This window comes from Pseudopipra pipra, chromosome 11, assembly GCF_036250125.1.
Source record: "Pseudopipra pipra isolate bDixPip1 chromosome 11, bDixPip1.hap1, whole genome shotgun sequence".
Classification (NCBI taxonomy): Eukaryota; Metazoa; Chordata; class Aves; order Passeriformes; family Pipridae; genus Pseudopipra; species Pseudopipra pipra.
Window position 1 is genome coordinate 11,336,552 of NC_087559.1, and position 18,369 is coordinate 11,354,920.

The 18,369-nt window shown below is 50.7% G+C and overlaps 1 protein-coding gene across 1 annotated transcript in view; it reads right to left on the reverse strand.

Annotated features, from left to right (window-relative positions):
* Nucleotides 1-2,022: 2,022 nt before the first annotated feature.
* Nucleotides 2,023-18,369, reverse strand: part of PLXNA1 (plexin A1) — a 101,261-nt gene continuing 84,914 nt past the window's right edge. The window contains exons 23-31 of the mRNA XM_064667499.1: nucleotides 15,154-15,300; nucleotides 14,178-14,337; nucleotides 13,551-13,654; nucleotides 13,020-13,116; nucleotides 12,157-12,347; nucleotides 11,129-11,298; nucleotides 9,206-9,418; nucleotides 6,036-6,186; nucleotides 2,023-2,659 (exon numbers count right to left, since the gene is read on the reverse strand). Coding sequence (XP_064523569.1) covers nucleotides 2,564-2,659; nucleotides 6,036-6,186; nucleotides 9,206-9,418; nucleotides 11,129-11,298; nucleotides 12,157-12,347; nucleotides 13,020-13,116; nucleotides 13,551-13,654; nucleotides 14,178-14,337; nucleotides 15,154-15,300 — 1,329 coding nt within the window. The 3' untranslated portion in view covers nucleotides 2,023-2,563. The remainder of the gene's footprint in view (nucleotides 2,660-6,035; nucleotides 6,187-9,205; nucleotides 9,419-11,128; nucleotides 11,299-12,156; nucleotides 12,348-13,019; nucleotides 13,117-13,550; nucleotides 13,655-14,177; nucleotides 14,338-15,153; nucleotides 15,301-18,369) is intronic.

Sequence of the window (18,369 nt, forward strand, 5' to 3'; positions counted from 1 at the left end):
ACAGGGTGGGTGGGCACACAGCTGTCCTCTAAGGCTCTCCAAGTAACACATTTGAGATGTGTTTCTGCTGCTTCTTTTTTTTTCTTTTGGACAAGGAAGTGACAAATTAATTTCAAACAAAAAAAATAGATAACAGGTCTAAACAAACCTCTAATATTCAACACTTGCAGTTTTTTTGTTTTATGGGTTTTTTTCTTCTGTTTCTTAAAAAGATCAACTCAGACTAAAATCTAGCACAGTCATGCAACAGCCCACAGCTCTCAGAAATCCAGCGACAGCTCATGGTTCGTAGGTTTGGGAAACAATTATTAAATCCTTTTCAAACATAGTTTTGCTGTTGTGGTTGGGTTTTTTCGTCATTGTTTTTTTTTTCTTTTTTTTAATCAGTATCTTCTCTCCTTTCCCTCCTTATTAAAACAAAACAAAACCAAACAAAATTACAACGTAATGAGAGATGTGCAGGCTTCAAACAATTGTTCTGCATGGTGAGAAAGGCTTGGAAGTTCCTTCCAGACCATTTGGTATCCTTTTTTTATCTTTTTTTTTCGCAGTTGTCATTTGTTTTGTTTTAACTGGCTGTGTAAATTCATCTTGTATTTATATCGGTTCGATTCTCCTTCAGTTAACTATACAGCACCCCACTGGGGCACGAGAATTAGACTGTAACCACATATATATATATACACACTTTTATTATTTTTTTTTTAATTAAAAACTTCATTATTTCTCCCTCTCCCCCCCTTAAACTTGCGATTTAAGGGAATGGACAGAAATCAGCTGGGCTTCTTTCCACTTGGATTTTGACAGCCACCCGCTCCTGGCAGAGTGTGGCCCCGTGTGCTGTGGCCTGGGCAGCGACGGGAGCTCTCAGTACAGAAAAGGAAAGGGTTCTGCTCATTTTTTTGGAAGTTTTTGGTCTCCTGCTGCCTTTCCAGGCAGCATTCAGCACCTTTTCATCTCTGGAAAGCACAAACCCGCGAGGAACTGACATTTCGAAGGGGGCAGCTGAGGGAGAGACCTCGGGTCTCCAGTGAAGCCCCTGTTAGGGCACAGGCAGCAGGGGGAAGATGGGGTGACAGCAAGGAGAGAAAGGGGGAGAAAGAAGGAAAAGACAGAGAAAGAAAGGTCAGTCTTGGGTGGAAGGTCCTGCACACATTTGGGCTTCCCAGGTGGAAGAGTGGGCAACAGCCTCATGGCAGCCATCATCCCAGTCCCTCCATGGGCTGGTAACCCAGTGGGGTTTGCCAGGGGGATCCCGGTCAGGAGGTGCAGAGGATCTGCCTCCCCTTTTCCCGAGGATATGGTCTCTTCCCCTACATCAGCACAAAGACGTGATGGGGGAAAAATAAACATAAGGGGCTTTGTTAAGGCTGCTCCAGTGCCAGGGAATCCATCCCAAAAAGCCAGGTTGGCTCTCCACCAACCCTCCTGACAGCAGGAGCCCCTGCAACTATCCTCTACCCTGCAATCATCCCAGGACAGGCAGGGGCAGGCAGCACTGCCCAGACCACCCCATGGCCAATGAACTAGAAAAACAAGGACAAGCTCAACAAAACACCGACCATCCCTCAGCAATCCCTCAGGCAAAAAAAAAAAATGAGCCTTGGGATCTCCCTTCCTCTCTGATTGTGACCTCCAGAACCACTCAGCAGCATTTAAATAACAGCATCTATTCAGCTAACAAAACTCCCACCTTTTTTTTCTTCAATTTTTTTTTTCGCACTAAACAACATTCAAATAAAACATGGCACAGAACATATTTTAGAAATATCAAAGCTCAGGGATTTCTCCCTTTCCTGCCCACCCCTACTTCCCCCACCCCTAAATCTCCCCAGCATCAGTCCTTGAGCTTATATTTTAAAACCATTTTTGTTAGTTCATTGCAAAAAATTTAGAATATTTTTTCCCCCCATTTTTTGTTATAATTTTTTTCCTTTAAATTAAAAATTTTGTTTCTCTTGTGTAAATTGTGCAAATATAGCAGTTAACACTAGTGGCAGAAGGCCAGAGAGAGAGAGAGACAGAAGGGGGAAGAGACAGAAAAAGAGAGAGGAGGAGGAGGAGAGGGGGTGGACAGCTGGGGGGAAGGAAGGGAGAGCAAGTCAAGTACAGTAAAAATAGGAGCCCACCCACCCTCCCTTCACCAAAGTAACAACAACATCCAAACGCCATCCTAGAAAGCCCCGCGGTCCTGACCCTCCTTCCTTGTGGGCTCAGGGGCTCTGCCCAGGCAAGGGATGCCCAGCAGGTCCATGGGGCAGGCGACCCCCCTTCTCCTCTGCCCGGCATCGCCTCTCTGCAAGGTCCCTGCTTCATCCCGGTTGGACTGGGGGGGTTTGTTTGTGGGTCAGGGAGTTCTATCGACGTTGCTGCTGCCGTCGGGATTTGTTTGTAGTTCTTTCCGCTAAAGCGCGAGGTTTCCTTGTTTGTTCGTGGGAAGCGTGCGGAGGCTCCCGCGGGTCCGGCCGGTCCAGCCCCAAAGTCTTGTGCCCGCGGCTGCCGCTGGCCGGCCCTCCCTCCTGCCGCCTCCGCTGCCCGGGACGCTGGCACCGCCGCCGCCTTCTCAGCTGCTTAAGGCCATTGTGTCGATCGCCTGCTCCAGCTTACTCCTCAGCCGCTGCCTCCGGGCCTGCTCGTCCTTCTCCAATGCAGCTAAAATCTAGGGAGAGAGGGGAGAAGAGAGGGTGAGCAGATGCCCAGCTACCCAAAGTGGCTTTTTGCTGCCCGCTGGTTCTTTGACAGCGTCAGAGCATGGGGATGTGGCCCCACTGGAAGCAGTGCACATTTGTTCTTGTCCCCTGTGGAGCCAGGAAGGGCCAAAGGAGGTGTGAGGTGGAGGACATGGCTTTGAGTGGTGCCACCCCACAGATCGAGGCCACTGGGGCCCCCAAGGGGCTGCAGTAACACCAGGGACCTGCCTGACACTAACAAGAAGGCAACTTGCATGTGGGGAAGTGAAGAAAACATTGGAGGGTGAACCCCAAACCCAAGCAAGCACCATGTCTGTGACTTAACAGTCCTTTAATGCCTTAGGGAAGCAGCGGTTGTGTTTGAGAGACCACAATCAAGCCATGAAGTAGTTCCATGAGCACAAAAAGACAAAATCCACACAGCTTCAGCTACCCAAAGTGGTAAAACCCTGCTCATCTCTTCCCCAAGGCGGACAACTGGGGGGCACTGGGGTGATGGAGGGGGACATCAACATCAGATGGATGCACCAGCAAAGCCTGGGAGCCCTCAGTCCTGTTCAAGGGGTGCACCCACGCACGCTTGAGCATGACGTTCCTCCCTTGAAATCCTCTTTCCCTAAACAAGCTGCTGGCCATGATGATAGATCGCAGGGTGGAGGGATGGTCCCCTGCCCTGGGCTGGATGTGGCTGTGCCCCCAGGGCTGGGGAAGGACTGGCGGCAGCAGAAGGGTGGAGGACAAGGCTCAGAGTGGGAGAAGGGAGTAATGAAGTGTAAAACGAAGGGGCAGTTGCCCTCCCAGCAGCCAGAAGTCTCGTCTCACTAACATCATGCCAGCAGAGCAGAAAAACTGATTTAAAAAAACAAACCTGACAGAAATCTCATCTCCTTGGGTGAGCTAGTTGAGAGAGCAAATTTTTTGCAATTAAATATCAAGGCATCCATCAAAGGGGACTTGATTAACCATTTCATTGGCTGCATAATTGGAAACAAACTGTTGTATAATTAATAGACTTACTAGGAGGTAGGCAAAGTCCATCAGGAGCCCTACAGGTAACTTCTTAATGGGGAATCAGCTCCTTTTGATTAAGAGCTGCTGCAGCGCTGGCAAGTTGTGAAGCAGTGGGCAGGGCATGCTGAGCAGCACCCACCACACTGCCACAACCAGCCTCTGGCCACCAACAGACTGGTTCTGCACCAGGCTTTCTGGGGCAGGACCAGGCTGGTCCCTGTCTCCTGAGGCAATAAGAGATGCCTGAAGAGGAATCTCTTCCCAAAAGAAAAGGGAAAGCTGCATCTCAGCACCGGCATCAGCTCCCGCGGAGGGAAAATTCACTAGCGAGAGCCGGGCACATCTGATTTACCACCACTAGCAGCAACAACCGAGGGCAGCAGCTGGACTGGCAAGAACTCATAGATTCTGCCACAAACCTGCTACTGGGGACACTCCTCCCCATCAATCTCCATAGAAGCTCTCAGCCCTCACACTACACACTGAGCAAAATACCTACAATGACAGTCACGCAGAAACCAAAACCCCACATGCCTGAAAGGTGCTCGAGCTGGAACCAAATGAGATTGGTCTGAGAAGTGGAAGAGGAGCCTATTCCCCCTGCCTGCCTCCTCTGCCTCTCCCAAAAAGAGAGCTGTGTACCCTGGGATGCTGAGGTGTCAAAAGATTCCCAAACTGTCCACACATTTATCTGCTCATCTTATCTCAGCCTTACGGAAAAAAAGCAGTCAAAGAAAACCTGTGCCGAGCGTAGAGAGACCCAGGTTTGTCACCTGCTGTAAGGAGCCAGGACCACTGATTACCAAGATGCAAGTACCCAAATGAAAATTAATTATGATTTTCATTCACAGCCAATGACAGCATATTATTGCACTGAACAACAGGAAAAATTATTCTCTCCCATTTTGCATCAAAGAGGGTGCAATCGGGCTGCATATAATTGTGCTTAATGAATGAAAACAAACAAAGGGAACAGCTGCGATTTATTAATCCCATTACAAATAATAAAAGAAGTTCCTGAGAGCTGTGAACACACTTGTGATGCTTGGAGAGCAGGCAACAGCAAGACACTCAACAGATGTCAGATTGCCATTAGTGCGCAAGAAGAGGACCCGAACCCCTAAAGAGCAGCTCATTAATACCACGTGGTCCCCTCACACAGACCCTTCCCTGCTCTCACCCAGGGCTTGGGGGACTTAAGGCTTGGGGGACTTTCAACCTGGAGGAAGCAAGCACTCAATGATGGCTGAGGAATGATGGCTGTCCCACAGCAGATTTTTATGGACGACTCATCACGCAGAGGTACGGAGGCCTCCTGGATGTGCCATCAGGAGTAGTTTAAGGAGCAGCATAAAGGTCCCACCAGTGTGGTCATCAGTACATGGTCACCATCTCCATGGTGACAACCACACAGCACCTTCCCAAGCACCAGGGTTTCTTCCCATCCCTGTAGGAAAGCCAGGACCTCCTCCTCCCTCCTGTAGAGCACCTGGCTCCACAGGCCTTTGGCCCATGATCTCAGTGCTGACCTTAAACCCAGAGGCCAGGTCTGCTACAACCTGCCTGTGGGCTCCCTAAATTCACACCTCAAAGAGGCTCTGGGAGAAGCCTCTCAGGACTCTTGCATGGTACAACAGGGACCCCGGTTCCTTTCCTGTCTTTCTCCAAGTGGGGAAATGTTCTGGTACTCTGTCACTTAAATAAGCCACCATTCAAACATAGTCATCAAACCCCTTTATTGGGACAATAAAACCTGTACTATCATGCTATATGTATAAATCCACATTTTACTGTAGTTACATATTTTATTGCTTTAATAAGATGTGGGATGTAGATCTGAACAGTGCTTTGAGGAATTAATTTGTATAAATTACAACAGAGGGGTTTTAAACCATCCTTACTGACATTCACAAAACAAGCACTGACGAGACCACCATGTCCTCTAGCTTCCCTGGGGAGTGGAGCTAAACACCACTTTTCCACAGTGTTGATACCTCCCTCCATGGTGCCAGATTGGTGGCAGTGGATAGGGGAGGCATGCTGAGATAATGCCACGAAGTCTGCAGCCTCGTGGAGCTCGTGTGCCAAATGTGTAGAAAAATAGGTGTTTCCCACATTACTCACTGCAGAAAATGTGGAGAATGAAGTGCTGCCTACCCCAGCACCTGCCTTCATGACTCCCAAACCTTTCCTTTTCCACCAGCTCCAGCACAAATATGGACTACATTATTATCCTGCATTTCATGGTGTGTTTTTCTATAAGAAAAAGCAGGGGACTGCAGACACAAGGACAAAGTTGCAGCCTAGGCCTGACTCTGCATCTCCACATCTTACCTCGTCCTTGTACTTGGTGATGTAGGAATAGATCTCGTGCAGCGCGCTCATGCTGTTGAACTGGCTGAGGTGTAACCGCGACTGCTCCGCCAGGTACGCACTCATGTCCTGGTCACTGATCGCTGGCATTTTAGCTATATCTGCATAATATCTGCAAGGCAGGAACAGAAGAGTGGGTCAGAGATAGGGATGGGCAGAAGAGGATGTGTCCCTGCCACAATGCTTGCTGAGAACAGCCACTGCAGAGGCAAGTGAAGAGCATCTTTCCTCCAAGTGGTGACATACCACGATCACCCATTACAACACTGTTGCTCAACGAGGTCTCTGAGCACTCCATGGAGCAGTCAGCATCATTAGAACATGCTCCTGATGGAACAGCGCCCAGCCCAGTGAAGCCCAGCTCCTCTTACCGTGCTGGGAAGCCCAGAGATGCTGCTCTGAGGGATTTCCCAACCTCTCCTAAACTACACATTTTTCCTCCTTCCCATCCCATTGGCACGTTTAGCCACCAAAGTGCATACACCAGGACTCTCCACACCTGCAGCAACACTCAAGGCTTTGTTACCACTCTCCTAAGCTCACTGTGTTGCTAACAATGCCCCTTTGCTTTCCATTAAATACTAGGGGTGTGAACACAAGACAAGGTCACATCCCGCCCTTGCAGCAATACATGCATGGTGGTAGTGGAAAAATATCCAACAGGATGTTCATCACAACCCAGAGAGATCAAAGCTGCAGCAACCCATTGTAGAAGGAGGGTTACACCAAGCACATGCACCAGTGGACTGGCTGCTGAGGTCCTTTTGGAAACCAGGGTTGTGTCCTCAGGCCTCATTTAAAAAGAAACCCTACCCACAGCAAACAAGCCCTGGCTGCTCCCACCACCTGGAAATGCAGAGTGCCAGTCTCTCCCAGGTTTGCTGTACTCCTCACGATTCCTCACTCAGTGAAGTTTCTGGTACAGTGATTAGCATCATTAGTGTCATCAGCTGAATGCTGAGACGGAACACGGCTGAAGCACTTGGATAGGAGCAGATGGCAGCAAGACCACTTGAGGAGATGAATATGAGGATTCACTCCATCCCACAGAACTGAACTCAGCTAGTGATAACTACTTGGGCAGTTTTTACAAAGAGGCTCATTCACACCCAGAAAATGATGCAAGAGAATTTTTAGACACTTCCAGGAGAGCAGTGATCTGAGGTGAGGACCTCTGACAAAACTAGGCATCTGCTACACCCCTAGAGAGATCACCCCAGAGTGGCGTCTCCTAGAGCAGCAGTTTTATATTCTGGGTTTTATCATGACATGCAGGATGGGAGGAAACCATCATTTTTCAATACAAGTGTGCATGGCTTGTGTGGATCAAGATTCCAGTCATACCTACCATTTCCAGAGGACACCTAATGTGCCATGACTCCAGCAGCAAGATCCCTTGGGTTTCCCCAGGTTCCCTACCTCCTAAGCCCTCCACTGTGCTGTTCCTGCCTCAGACTGGCAGGATGCCCTGTTTTCAGCTGGTGCCTGAACCACGGCAGCAGACAGACCTGTAGGTGGGACTATCAGTCCCACTCAGCCACCCTCGAACCACTCCCCCATCCCACCTCTGCATAGCTTTGTGAAGACAACCATGCCAAAAGCCAGAAATGCTGATTGTGCCATAATTCCCTGTAGAGGAGCAGTAGGAGATGTAGTCACCCCCTGCACAGGACATCTCTGCCCCCTGCTCAGCTGCCTCTGGGACCATTCCAAAGGTAAGTGATGGCAGGAACACCTGTCACCAATGAGATCTCCCACTTCCTCCCCAGGGACGCAGCATGCCTAGACCAATGTTTAACTCTGGAATGGTTTTATACCTTTTTTCCTCCAGGCACACATACAGAGCTGAATATTTTTGTCATAGAGATAGCAAGGTCAGAGAAATTCACCTTATGAAGCTTGTGATGTTCCTACGGGACCCCACTCCAAAGACCCATCCAGCCCCATGCAAAGAACTTCCTCCTATTACAATGCAGCTCAACTCTCATCTCAGCCATCGTATTTCAGGGGCATCATCTCTTCTGATCCAAGCCCTATCTTCCTCAAGGGAAGAAGCCTGTCTTTGTAACTGCCTGCAAAGCACCAGGCATGCCAATGGCATGACAAAAATATCTGTGTACAAGCAAGTATCCAAACAATGATTTAGGCTACAAAGTCCCATCCCTACAAACTAGAGAATATGATGTTTATTGTTGCCTGGACAGCTTTCATTTGGTTCATTCTGTATTCAGTCAAAATGCTGAAAAAAGGAAGGGTACTCAGTTAAGGGAAAAAAAAAAAGGCACCATCTTTAGCCCAGCACATCACCACAAGGGAAAAGTTGCATCGGCATCCTGCAATCTGCCATTTTTTAAGTTTTATGAAGTTCCACTTCACAACATTTTAACAGTAGCTCTATTTGGAGGGGTTTGGAGGACATCTAGGTTTCTCTCCCAAAAGGATAAAGCTAAACACAGCGTTATGCCTGAGTGCATCAATTTGCAATCAGTAGCATTCAAACTCTGCACCTTTAACACCGCATTAATTCAGCGGGACAGGGGGATGTCTCTCATCAGCTCAACAGGGAAGGTGGAGGGTGTCAAAAGGAGTCAGGGGACCTGCTCCTCTCCCTGCTCCTCAGCACAGAGACAGCAGCCTGAGCACTGCCTCAGAGCATGTACTCTCATCAGGATCCCAGGTGACATGTACTGACAGATGAGAGAAGGGAAATGATAATTTTCAAGCATTTCAGCAAAACCTGCATGTATTGTAATGGTATGAAAAAGGCACTTCTCTAGTCCAAGGCTGACTTTTCATTGCTCTTCGAAAGCAATCAAGGGAGGTGTTGGTAATTCCCTAGCACAGACCAAGTTTTTACAACAAAAAACATTAGACAACCTAAAAGTGGAGGTTGCTTTTAGCAACCCTTAAGCAAGTCATTAACAGCTCTGTCAAACAGGCATTGCAAACTCATTTCAGGAGACAATCATGAGAAAGCATCAACAACGGGATCACCTTCCACAAGTGTTAGTACAGTCCTTCTTCAGACGGTTGCCAAGAGGAGCCCTCCCAACAACACAAGTCCCTACATTCACGAACATCCATTGTAATTCCCCCAGGTGAAGCAAGGAGCTGTTGCCAACTCTACTCACCTTTCTACCCAGCTCTTGTAGTTGGGGATGTCCTTGGCGTACAGTAGTTTGTTGGAGGGAGAGTCTTTTCCTAGCTTGTGCTCAGAAGTTGAGCAGGAGTCCATGAATGTCTGAGCCACCACGGATAGGCAGGCATCAGTAATACTGTTCTTGTGAATGTCGAACACAAACTGGGGGTTCTTAATCACATTCACCCAAAAACGTAGAGGTAGACTGAGGGATGAAGGAAACAGGAGTCAGCACCTGAATCGAGCCCTGCAGGGCAGCTGGCACATACATGCAACTCCAGTCGTGGAGAACGAGCTCCCCATGACCCAGAACTGGGTAGGTTGCTTTTCCCAGCACTCCAGGGATGTAAACATCCTGGGTAAATGGCCATTCCCCTCTGCCCAACCCCACAAGGCCATAGTTCTCCATGAAAAGGTTCCTCAGCACTGCCAACATCTCTGAAGGCAAACCAGGGCAGTGCAGATCTGTGGTTTCTCCAAGGATCCACTCACACTGAAGAGACCTTGCTGAGCCCGTGGGTTTAATCAAGCACGGTCCCCTTCTCTCACATCAATAATCCCTTCGAAGGCGCTGTGTGGCATTTCACACATCTCCCGTGTCGGAGGAGGGAGTTAACTGGACTCCTCAAGGGACTCATTAGCACATTTAACACCAGAGGAGAACTTAGGCAGCCTCAGATGCTGGAAATAAAGCTCTCAGCTGTAAAGGCAAGAGTGGGTCTTCTGGCGAGCCACTGACTGGATGTTTCCTGCATACTGACACACATGCCACCCTCCATGGCACTGTTTCCCAATCCTGCTGTCCCTCTCCTCTCCCAGGAGCATCTCAGAGCCTCCCCCATCAGAAAGCCTCTCTGCTCTGTCATCCCCCAGCACCTACACTCAGCAAATGCTTTTATTTAAGACAAAACACACTTCGTTCCCCAGGACTTTCCTAATGAGGGTACCGGGTGCATGTACATATTTCATTTGTGAAGGGAATGGCCTGGAGAAATTAGCTCCACACGTCGAATTAGCGCCCAGAGATAAGCACAGGCATTAGTATGCAGGAGCCTTCGTGCCCAGCCCCTGAAGAGCGGGGCTTTTTTTTTTCCTCCCTTGCCTTTCACTCCTTCTTTTAATATAGGAAGCCGAGTTATAAATCAGTTCCAAGCACTTCCGCGCTCTCACATCTCCATTTAAAAATGTTTCTTTTCCTGCCCTGCTAATTGCAAACAGTTACCGAACTACACAAAAGCAATTTGGCTGCCATTTAACAAATGCCAGACACGGGAACTTACGTACCCGTCTCCAGTCATGGCAAGATCAGAGAGATAAAATCAGTGAGGCAGCAGAAATGAAAAATGCCAAGGGGGGCTGCAGAGCCAACGCCTGCTGGAGCCCCGGCCCCAGCACAGCACCCACGGAGGGCTCCTCAGCTGCTCCGCCCTGCTTTTCAGCCAGTGATTAGCAGAGCCGAGGGGCTGGCTCTGAGGGCTAGGCTAGGGAGGATGTGTACTCGGCTTTGTGCTGACTTTGTTAAGGCACGCTCGGCTGAGTGACAGGAAGGAGTGTGGAAACACCTTCAGGACAGCGGTGATGAGAACTCGGACTGGCATCCCCAGAGGAGCCCAGAGGATGGAGAAGGCCAAGGTGAGATGGAAACAGAGCTGCTGTGGTCCTCAGCAACTGCAGCCATCAGGGGGAGCGTGGTGCCTGGGATTTGGGGATGGAAGGGCTGAGGGAGCATTGCATTCCTGGGATTTTTTTCTGATGAAGGAAGGCATGTAAAGGATTTACCCACACCCGAAATACAGATATATGGGCCTTTCTTGTCCTGGATCATTTCCAGGTACGTATTTCTGCTCCCCATGGGAGGGATTGGACACTGTGATATTGTTAGGTTCCCCCCCATCCCACTGTTCCTCTCCATTACCAGTTACTCTTCCAGGTGTGCCTGACATCATAATCATTGATCTGATGCTTATCAGCCTGTTCATCCAAGAAATCAAACATGTATTTGATGGCGAGGGGCAGCGCGCTCCCACGGTGAGCTGTGCTGAAGATGGTCTCAAACAGGTCATCCACGAATTTCTGCAAAGTGCCCTGAAGAGGAGAAAGAGAGAAGGGCTGCTCAGCAACACCCAGCACCAACAGAGAGGTGCGTCTTTAACTAATGGTCGACCTCTAAACCAATTTCACTTCTATTCCTACACCTGGAATAGCAGCACAATACAGTCTGTGTAACCCTACTGGTTCTCAGTGATTTATACTGGAAAATAAACACTGCAATGATGAGGTGTCTCCTTCACTGTATGATCTGTAATGCTAAAAGCACCATACAGAGCAAAAACCAAGTGAATGTGGTCTGTTTTGGGTCCCATTAGGATACTGAAGAACTGACAACAGACATCACCAAAAAAGCCCTCGTCTCATGAGGTAGGGAACCAAGTCGCTGAGCCCAGTCTCTGCAATCCTGAGCCAGTACCTTCAGCACAGCCCTCTGATCCTCTCTAGGAACATTTCAGACACATGGCACCCACTCAGCACTGGAAAAGGTTTGTATGCACTGAATCAAGGGGAACCTGCTGCGAGGCCAAATGCCCAGGTAATTACCCTTCCCACATCACCAATTCTGCACTTTTTCCCAAACACCAAAGAAGATGAAGTACCTGTCCCAGGGCATTTCTGCTTTGCAGACCAGCAGCTGCTCACAGATACAAAAACACCAAAGGGTGCAAAAAGCAAATAGGAATATCCACTCAAGGGATATTCACCGAAGGTTTTGACACACAAAACCATCATCTCCAGCTCAGGAAAGAGACTAACAGAGCAGCTCCTCCTGTGCGGGAGCAGGCAGCTAATAAAAAAGCAGTGCTTACCACTTTTGGACAATGCAAATCACTACCCTTCCCCACCCAGATTTCAAAAGCCAGGCAGCAGCTCTGTGCCTCTGGACCATACCTTGGTTGCTAACAGACGGGTCAGGTAGATTTCTGAGACCATCTTGCTGCCCCGATCGCCCTCCCGCTGGTCCATGTGGTCATGGTTTTTCACCAGGTGCCAGAGCTTGGTGCCGCTCTCCAGGTCAGGGGTGATCATGGGGGTCCGTGAGCGCAAGCTGTCGGGGCTGCTGGCTGTCCTCAGCATGCTCTCTGCAAGCACCAAGCAGAGGAGGATGCTCATACCCTGCCCACCTCTGCCTTGCCACCAGCCCCATTACTCCCCTTCCCTCCACAGAAGCTTTGGGATCCAGCCTCTGCAGCCACCATGGATTGGGAGCTCTGCTGGGACCATCCTCACAGCCTGCTGTGCAAGCCTGATACAAGCCTGTCTGATATACAGAAACACTGTGGAAGGAATTTTTTAGAGTCCTGTCTTGCTCCCAGCACAGAAGTGGCAGGACCACAAATGCCTCCTGCGTCAGTTTGAGCTGACCGCACTATTCCCTTCCAAACCAAGGCTGAAGTACACCTGCCAGCATATTCACTGCAGTCTTCAACTCTGCTCTTTTAAGTGCTAAGTGCCTCTGTGCCTATTTTAATTAGATTTCAGGGGAATAAAAGGGAAGGGATCTCTTAACAGCAGCAATCTCACACGTGTCTTTCTCCCCTGAGTCCAAAACACTGCAAAGAGAGATGGCTCTGGGCACATCCTCTCCCTCTCTAACACCAGAATAAATAGGATGGTGCAGGAGAGCTGGGAGTTTGGAGGATTTTGTTCACATGAGTCACAGTTACAGTCACTTGCCCTGTGCCTTGGTCTGCACGCCCAGCCCAGTGCCAGCTCCCCTGCCAGCCCAGCGGAGGATGCCCCTGTGCACTCACCGTATCTGCTGAGGGACTTGGTGAAGGTGGAGGAGTTGGAGATGTTGTATGCTGAGTTCTGCTTGGGCACCAGGGCTACCGAGGAGCCATCTGTCACCTGCAGGCAGAGATGGTGTGAGCAGGCTGCTACACTGGAGAGGCATGGGGGGAACAGTCCTGGCACAGGGAGAAACCGGCCCCGGTGGGATGAAGCTATACTGCCACCCATCCCAGGGACATCATCTACAGCAAAGGGGACTGACACACCTCTGCGACAGCTCAGGGGAAGGGGCAGAACAGGAACACACCAGATATTTGGCATGAAAATGGCAAAGTAAGGTCAGAGCTGGAAACAGCCTCTATGAGCCCTGGAGATGCCCCATTTAAAAGGACCATAAATATGGGGCCCAGGCACTAAAGTGACTGCAGACCTCCTGGCCATGCCCCTGGAGAGCTGAGCCCAGGCCTTGACCAAGCTGAGGAGGGGGAAGAGATGCTCGAGCTCAAAGGAGCTGATGACTGCTCAGAGCTCTCCACCACGACAGCCTTTACCTGGTAGTGGGCCAGGGTGTTCAGCCTCTTCCAGTCATTGTCGATCTTTGTGGTGACATCTTCGTCCTGCAGTATGATCCGGGCCATCCTGCCCTGCCGCCACTCTGTCCCCATGAGGAGAAGGGCTCGTGGTTAGTGGGTGATAGGAGCACGAAGCCAAGGAGAGGGTAGGAGCACAGTCTGGGAGCCCTCCCAGCCTCTTTTGAACCCCAGGACTGGTGACTATCAACGTGTTGAGCAAATTCAAGTACTCAAGGAAAAGAGCCTGGTGACTGTTTCCTTTGCTTTTCTCCATTGTCCTGTCCCTCCGTTAGGAACAAGATTATTGACACTGTTTTCAACTACTGCTGGCCTCCTTGGGCTTCAGACACCTCAAGTCTGCAATCCAGACCACAGCCAGAACCAAGGAGGCTCCTCTCCCCATTCCCTCTACTGGCAGGACCCACACTCTCATACCAAGGCTCCACACACACAGTCAGTGCCACCAGCACAGCAAAAGTGGACTGAACAAGCACAAATATGCTCCTGTAGGAGACAGATTTTCCTGCCTTGAATAGTTTTTGTGGGACTTCTGCTCTTAGTCACATCCCTGCTCCCCACAGGGCAGTGGCTTGGCTTCTCTCTTACCCAGGTCCATGTCTCCAGCTTTGGGTCGCTGGGAATAGGGTACACCCTTGTAGACAGCATCCAGCAGCTTCTCCTTCACCTGTGTGATGGTGTCGCAGTTCAGCACCTTCACAGGGATCTCTGGGGCGTTCTCGTTCTCGGGATTCACGCAGTTGAGGGTCTGCACAGGAGGGGAGGTCAGAAAGGCTCGAGTGAGAGGCTGTGATGCACTGGCTGCAAAGGCAGGTCCGAGGACGCGAGGCTAGAGCTGTCTAAAGGTCATGTCTTCTCACCTCCTGTGCTGCTGTGGAGCTGCAGCCACGTGGCACATTCCTGCTCTCCCTTTCTCCTTTCCCCACCTCTCCCTGCCACCCTCAAATCTCCAGCTGTTCCCAGGAAGAGAGCACCATGTCAGTGGAGGAATGCTGGGTCAGCAAACCTCATCTCAATGCACCAAAACCTGTCCAGACTGAGCAATGCCCAGGCACACTCCCCTCCCGACCCACCCCAGTGAAGAACGAGCTGCAGGCTCAGCCAAGGTAAGGGCCGGGCTTATCATTTAGCTGGACTGAGGAGAGGGCTCATAAGGAGGAGAATCCTCTCCATCTCTGGCATTATTCTCAAGGCTCTAGCTTTGATCCCCACCCAACATGAGCCATGGACTGCTCCAAGCAGCACACGCTCAACAGCATCTCTCACCCATATCTGTCACAGCCATGGGATTTGCTTGGAGAGATATGGAGCAGGATCCAGTTCATGTTTGACTTTCTCAGGCCCATGGCAAGAGCAAACCTTGCCAAGCAAAGGCCCTGTTTCTAACCCTGGTAGAGATGGGCACCACTCAGACAGAAAAAGAAGCCCCCCAGGGATGCTGGAAAGAAGAAGGGACAAACCACTCTCTGAAAAGTACTTTGGGTGCCTTCAAGATCTTGTTAAATAGCTGGACCTGGCAGTCCTGGCAAGCACCAGTAACAGTGAGGCTTCTGGTTGCACTAACCAGCATTTTGTAGTCAATCTGCTGCCGGATAAGCTTGTCCTCACTGAGGGAGTAGCGAGCCTCTCCTGTGATGGCATCAATGGGTCCCTTCTCCATCTGCTGCTTGATGGCACAGTAGAGCATGAAGAGTGGTTCCCCAGCACACTCCTGCAGGACAGAGGATGAAGGAGAGGGAGAGAGAGGGGTGAGAAAGTGCCAGGCACCAGCTTTGCCTTTCAAGAACCATCGCCGTGTCAGGAGCCTGCTGTGGCCCTGCAACATCAAACCTCATATGTGGCTTTACAAAGAGACTCCAGCTCAAGACTACAGGAAAGGGGGCCCACAGTAAAATTCATCTTGTGAAGGGAACTCATTCTCTCCTTCCAAGCCCACTGAAGGTGCTGCCTTGTCTATCAATGCCTAGGCTCACTTTTCCAGAGTTTCCAGACACTCCTCCGTGAACTCTGCTCCTTCTACAGGCCAAAGATGAGCTAAAAAGGTTAAATTCAGGACTCGTGAAGAGGTCTGGGAACTCTGTATATGGGATACGGCCTGTCTGTTGACCTGCTCCAGCCAAGAGAAGCACCTGAGGACTGGAAAGGGTATGCTGCATGGGACAGCCTGGAGGCTCTTGCCCAGGTAGCACAATGCCGTTCTGACATCTGCCAGGAGCTCTGTCTCACATGAGAGGTCAAAGGAGGTTTCTTCAAATGACAGCTGGGCACAGGCAGCCAAATACACTGGGAAGGATAAGCAAGGGAGTAACCCATTGACAACCCTACCCTGAGACTCCCAGCGATGGAGGGGACCAAGCAATGAGGTCTCCTGTAGTTAAATCATTTGCCACCTACATCCCCTCACTGCAAGCCCCTGTAGTCAGAGCTAGCTTTAGCCACCAGACAGAGGCACATCAGCATTAATCTGCAAGGAAGGGAACGGGAAACTGGACCAGACACTTTCCCCCAGAGATGCTAGATTCAGGAACAGGAAAGGACATGCCAAGGTTGGAGGCACCAACCAGCCTGGAGCAATGTGTTGGTATAGGGGGACTGGGAGTGGACACCCCTTTATCACCCAGGGCCCAAACATTTCCCCTGAGCTGCATCCCAGTGAGCCCTTCCAGATACAGGAATTAGCCCTAAGGGAGAATAAAAGGTATGATGGGAGCGGAGGGGATGGGGAGAAGTCCCAGCAGATTTTACCCCACCAGCCCTCGTCCCTCCCTCCCGGCCGCCTCACAAATAAATTGTACTTTGGTGCAAAGTGCGGCTGCTCTCCCTGTCACCATATGCTGTTAGCATCTCGTTAGCATCTGCGGTAATTAAAGAGACAGCTGCTAACGAGCAGGAACAGGCATACATCATCCCCAGACCTTCCGACAACATGCCTGTCTTTGAAATTATGTTTCATTTGCAAACTTGGCTTCATTAAGTCAGCCTGGAAAAGTGAGAGACCCAAGTGGGTGCTTGGCTGCACATCACTGGCTGCCCGACGAGGCAAGGCTGACCACAGAGTGGTGAGCCCCCAGGGGTCCCACGGCACCCCAGGCCTACCCCTCCAGAAGACCTGAGTTGCTTCTTTTGGTTGCTTGTAAAAACTCGTTGTGAAACTTCCAAGTCTGTGGAAGTGGTGTGGATGGAGGACAGCCTGGAGCAAGACTCCTGCTTTCATCTGGCATGGCTGCTCCCATCTCAGTGAACAGCCTTCCCCTCTCCAGCAAGGCATGGGTGCTGTCCCACCAACTGCAGCTCTGCACCCACCTCTGGGAATCCACACCAAGACAGGTGGGCTCAGTCCTTCCCCCCACTGGCATCCCAGTTGCTCTCCAGACACCACAGCATCACCTCCTCAGTATCACCTCCTCTGCTCCTCGAATGCCAGGTGGGCTGACAGGAAATTTGGATGCATGGATTAGAGCTAGCCCTACAGCCTCCTTGGAAGGATGGAGGCATCAGCGGTTCATTTGATGGGTACACCACTCCTCCAGCATCATGCGGGCTTTTGCAGGCCCCTGTGTGCCCCGGGATTCTGGTCTCCTTCTGACCTGTCAGACACCTTAATGTCAACCAAAACAGCTCCTCTGCCCTGTCCCCCTGACTCTGAGCATCCTCCACACTGCAGCTCGGCTGACCCTCCTGTTCTGAGTGCGGGTCCTACCCTCAAAATGCAGCACCTCACTCCCAGCCTCACTGGCTCCATCAGATCCTGAAGATCAGGGCCAAGATGCTCTGTGGGTCACACTGTGCTGAGACACCACAGGTGAGGGTGGTTTAGGGATCATCCCTGACAGAGACCAACAAAATGAACAGGGACCAAAGAAACCAGTGCCGGGCAGTTGACCCAAGATGAACTCCTTCAGGTGAAATACAGCAGGGGACCACTGAGATGGGGCCAGGTGGCCCCTCATGCTGACAGAAGGGAGCCTGCCCCCTAAATGTGGCTGTGCTCACACTGCCAGCCCTTATGCAGTTTGCTCACTGCTGGGGGCCTGACTGAGGAGGGCTTTGGGAGGGCTCTCTCTGAGAGCCGAGCTGGAGGAGGGCAGCTGCAGACACCCCATGCATGCCCATGTTGGTATGTTGGGAGCAGGCTGAGGCAAGCCAGCTAACTCCCAAACTGTCTTACTGACTAGATCTAGCTCATCAGGCACCTAATATTGTGCATTTTTCAGCACTTGTCTCAATTTATCCGTCTCCCTTTCCCTGAGGTGTCTCATTAAGAGTCTGATAAATGCTTCTACAGGGTCCTCCTGAAACTGCCAGCCCTCAGTGGCTCCCTAAGCTGCTGGCCCTGGGCATGGGGGGGTGTCCTGTCCCTGTCCCTCACCCCAGCATATCTCAGCCATGTGATGTCGAATGCCCGGCCCTGCTCCGGGCAGGTTTGCTGAGAGCCGATCTGGCAGCTGGGCATGCGGCCGCCTGCCTCATTTACACGCACAATTACTGCAGTTTGGGGCAGTTTCCCTGCTGGCAAACTGTCTGCTGTGATACTCTCCATCTACTCCACAGGCTTCTCCTGCTTTTGATGCCACCTGTGATCCTCACTGCCAGGACACAGGCAGAAATCGCCCCGTGGGTCTCCTCTGACCCAGGAGAGGCCACGAGCACATCCTCGAGCCTCTTCCAGTCTAACTCAAGTGACTCAAGCAATGGAGTTTCAACCACTTCCCGGGGAAAGGAATCCCAGCACAACAAATTTCACAGCCAGCAAGTTTATTCATGTCCTCTGTGTATGTTT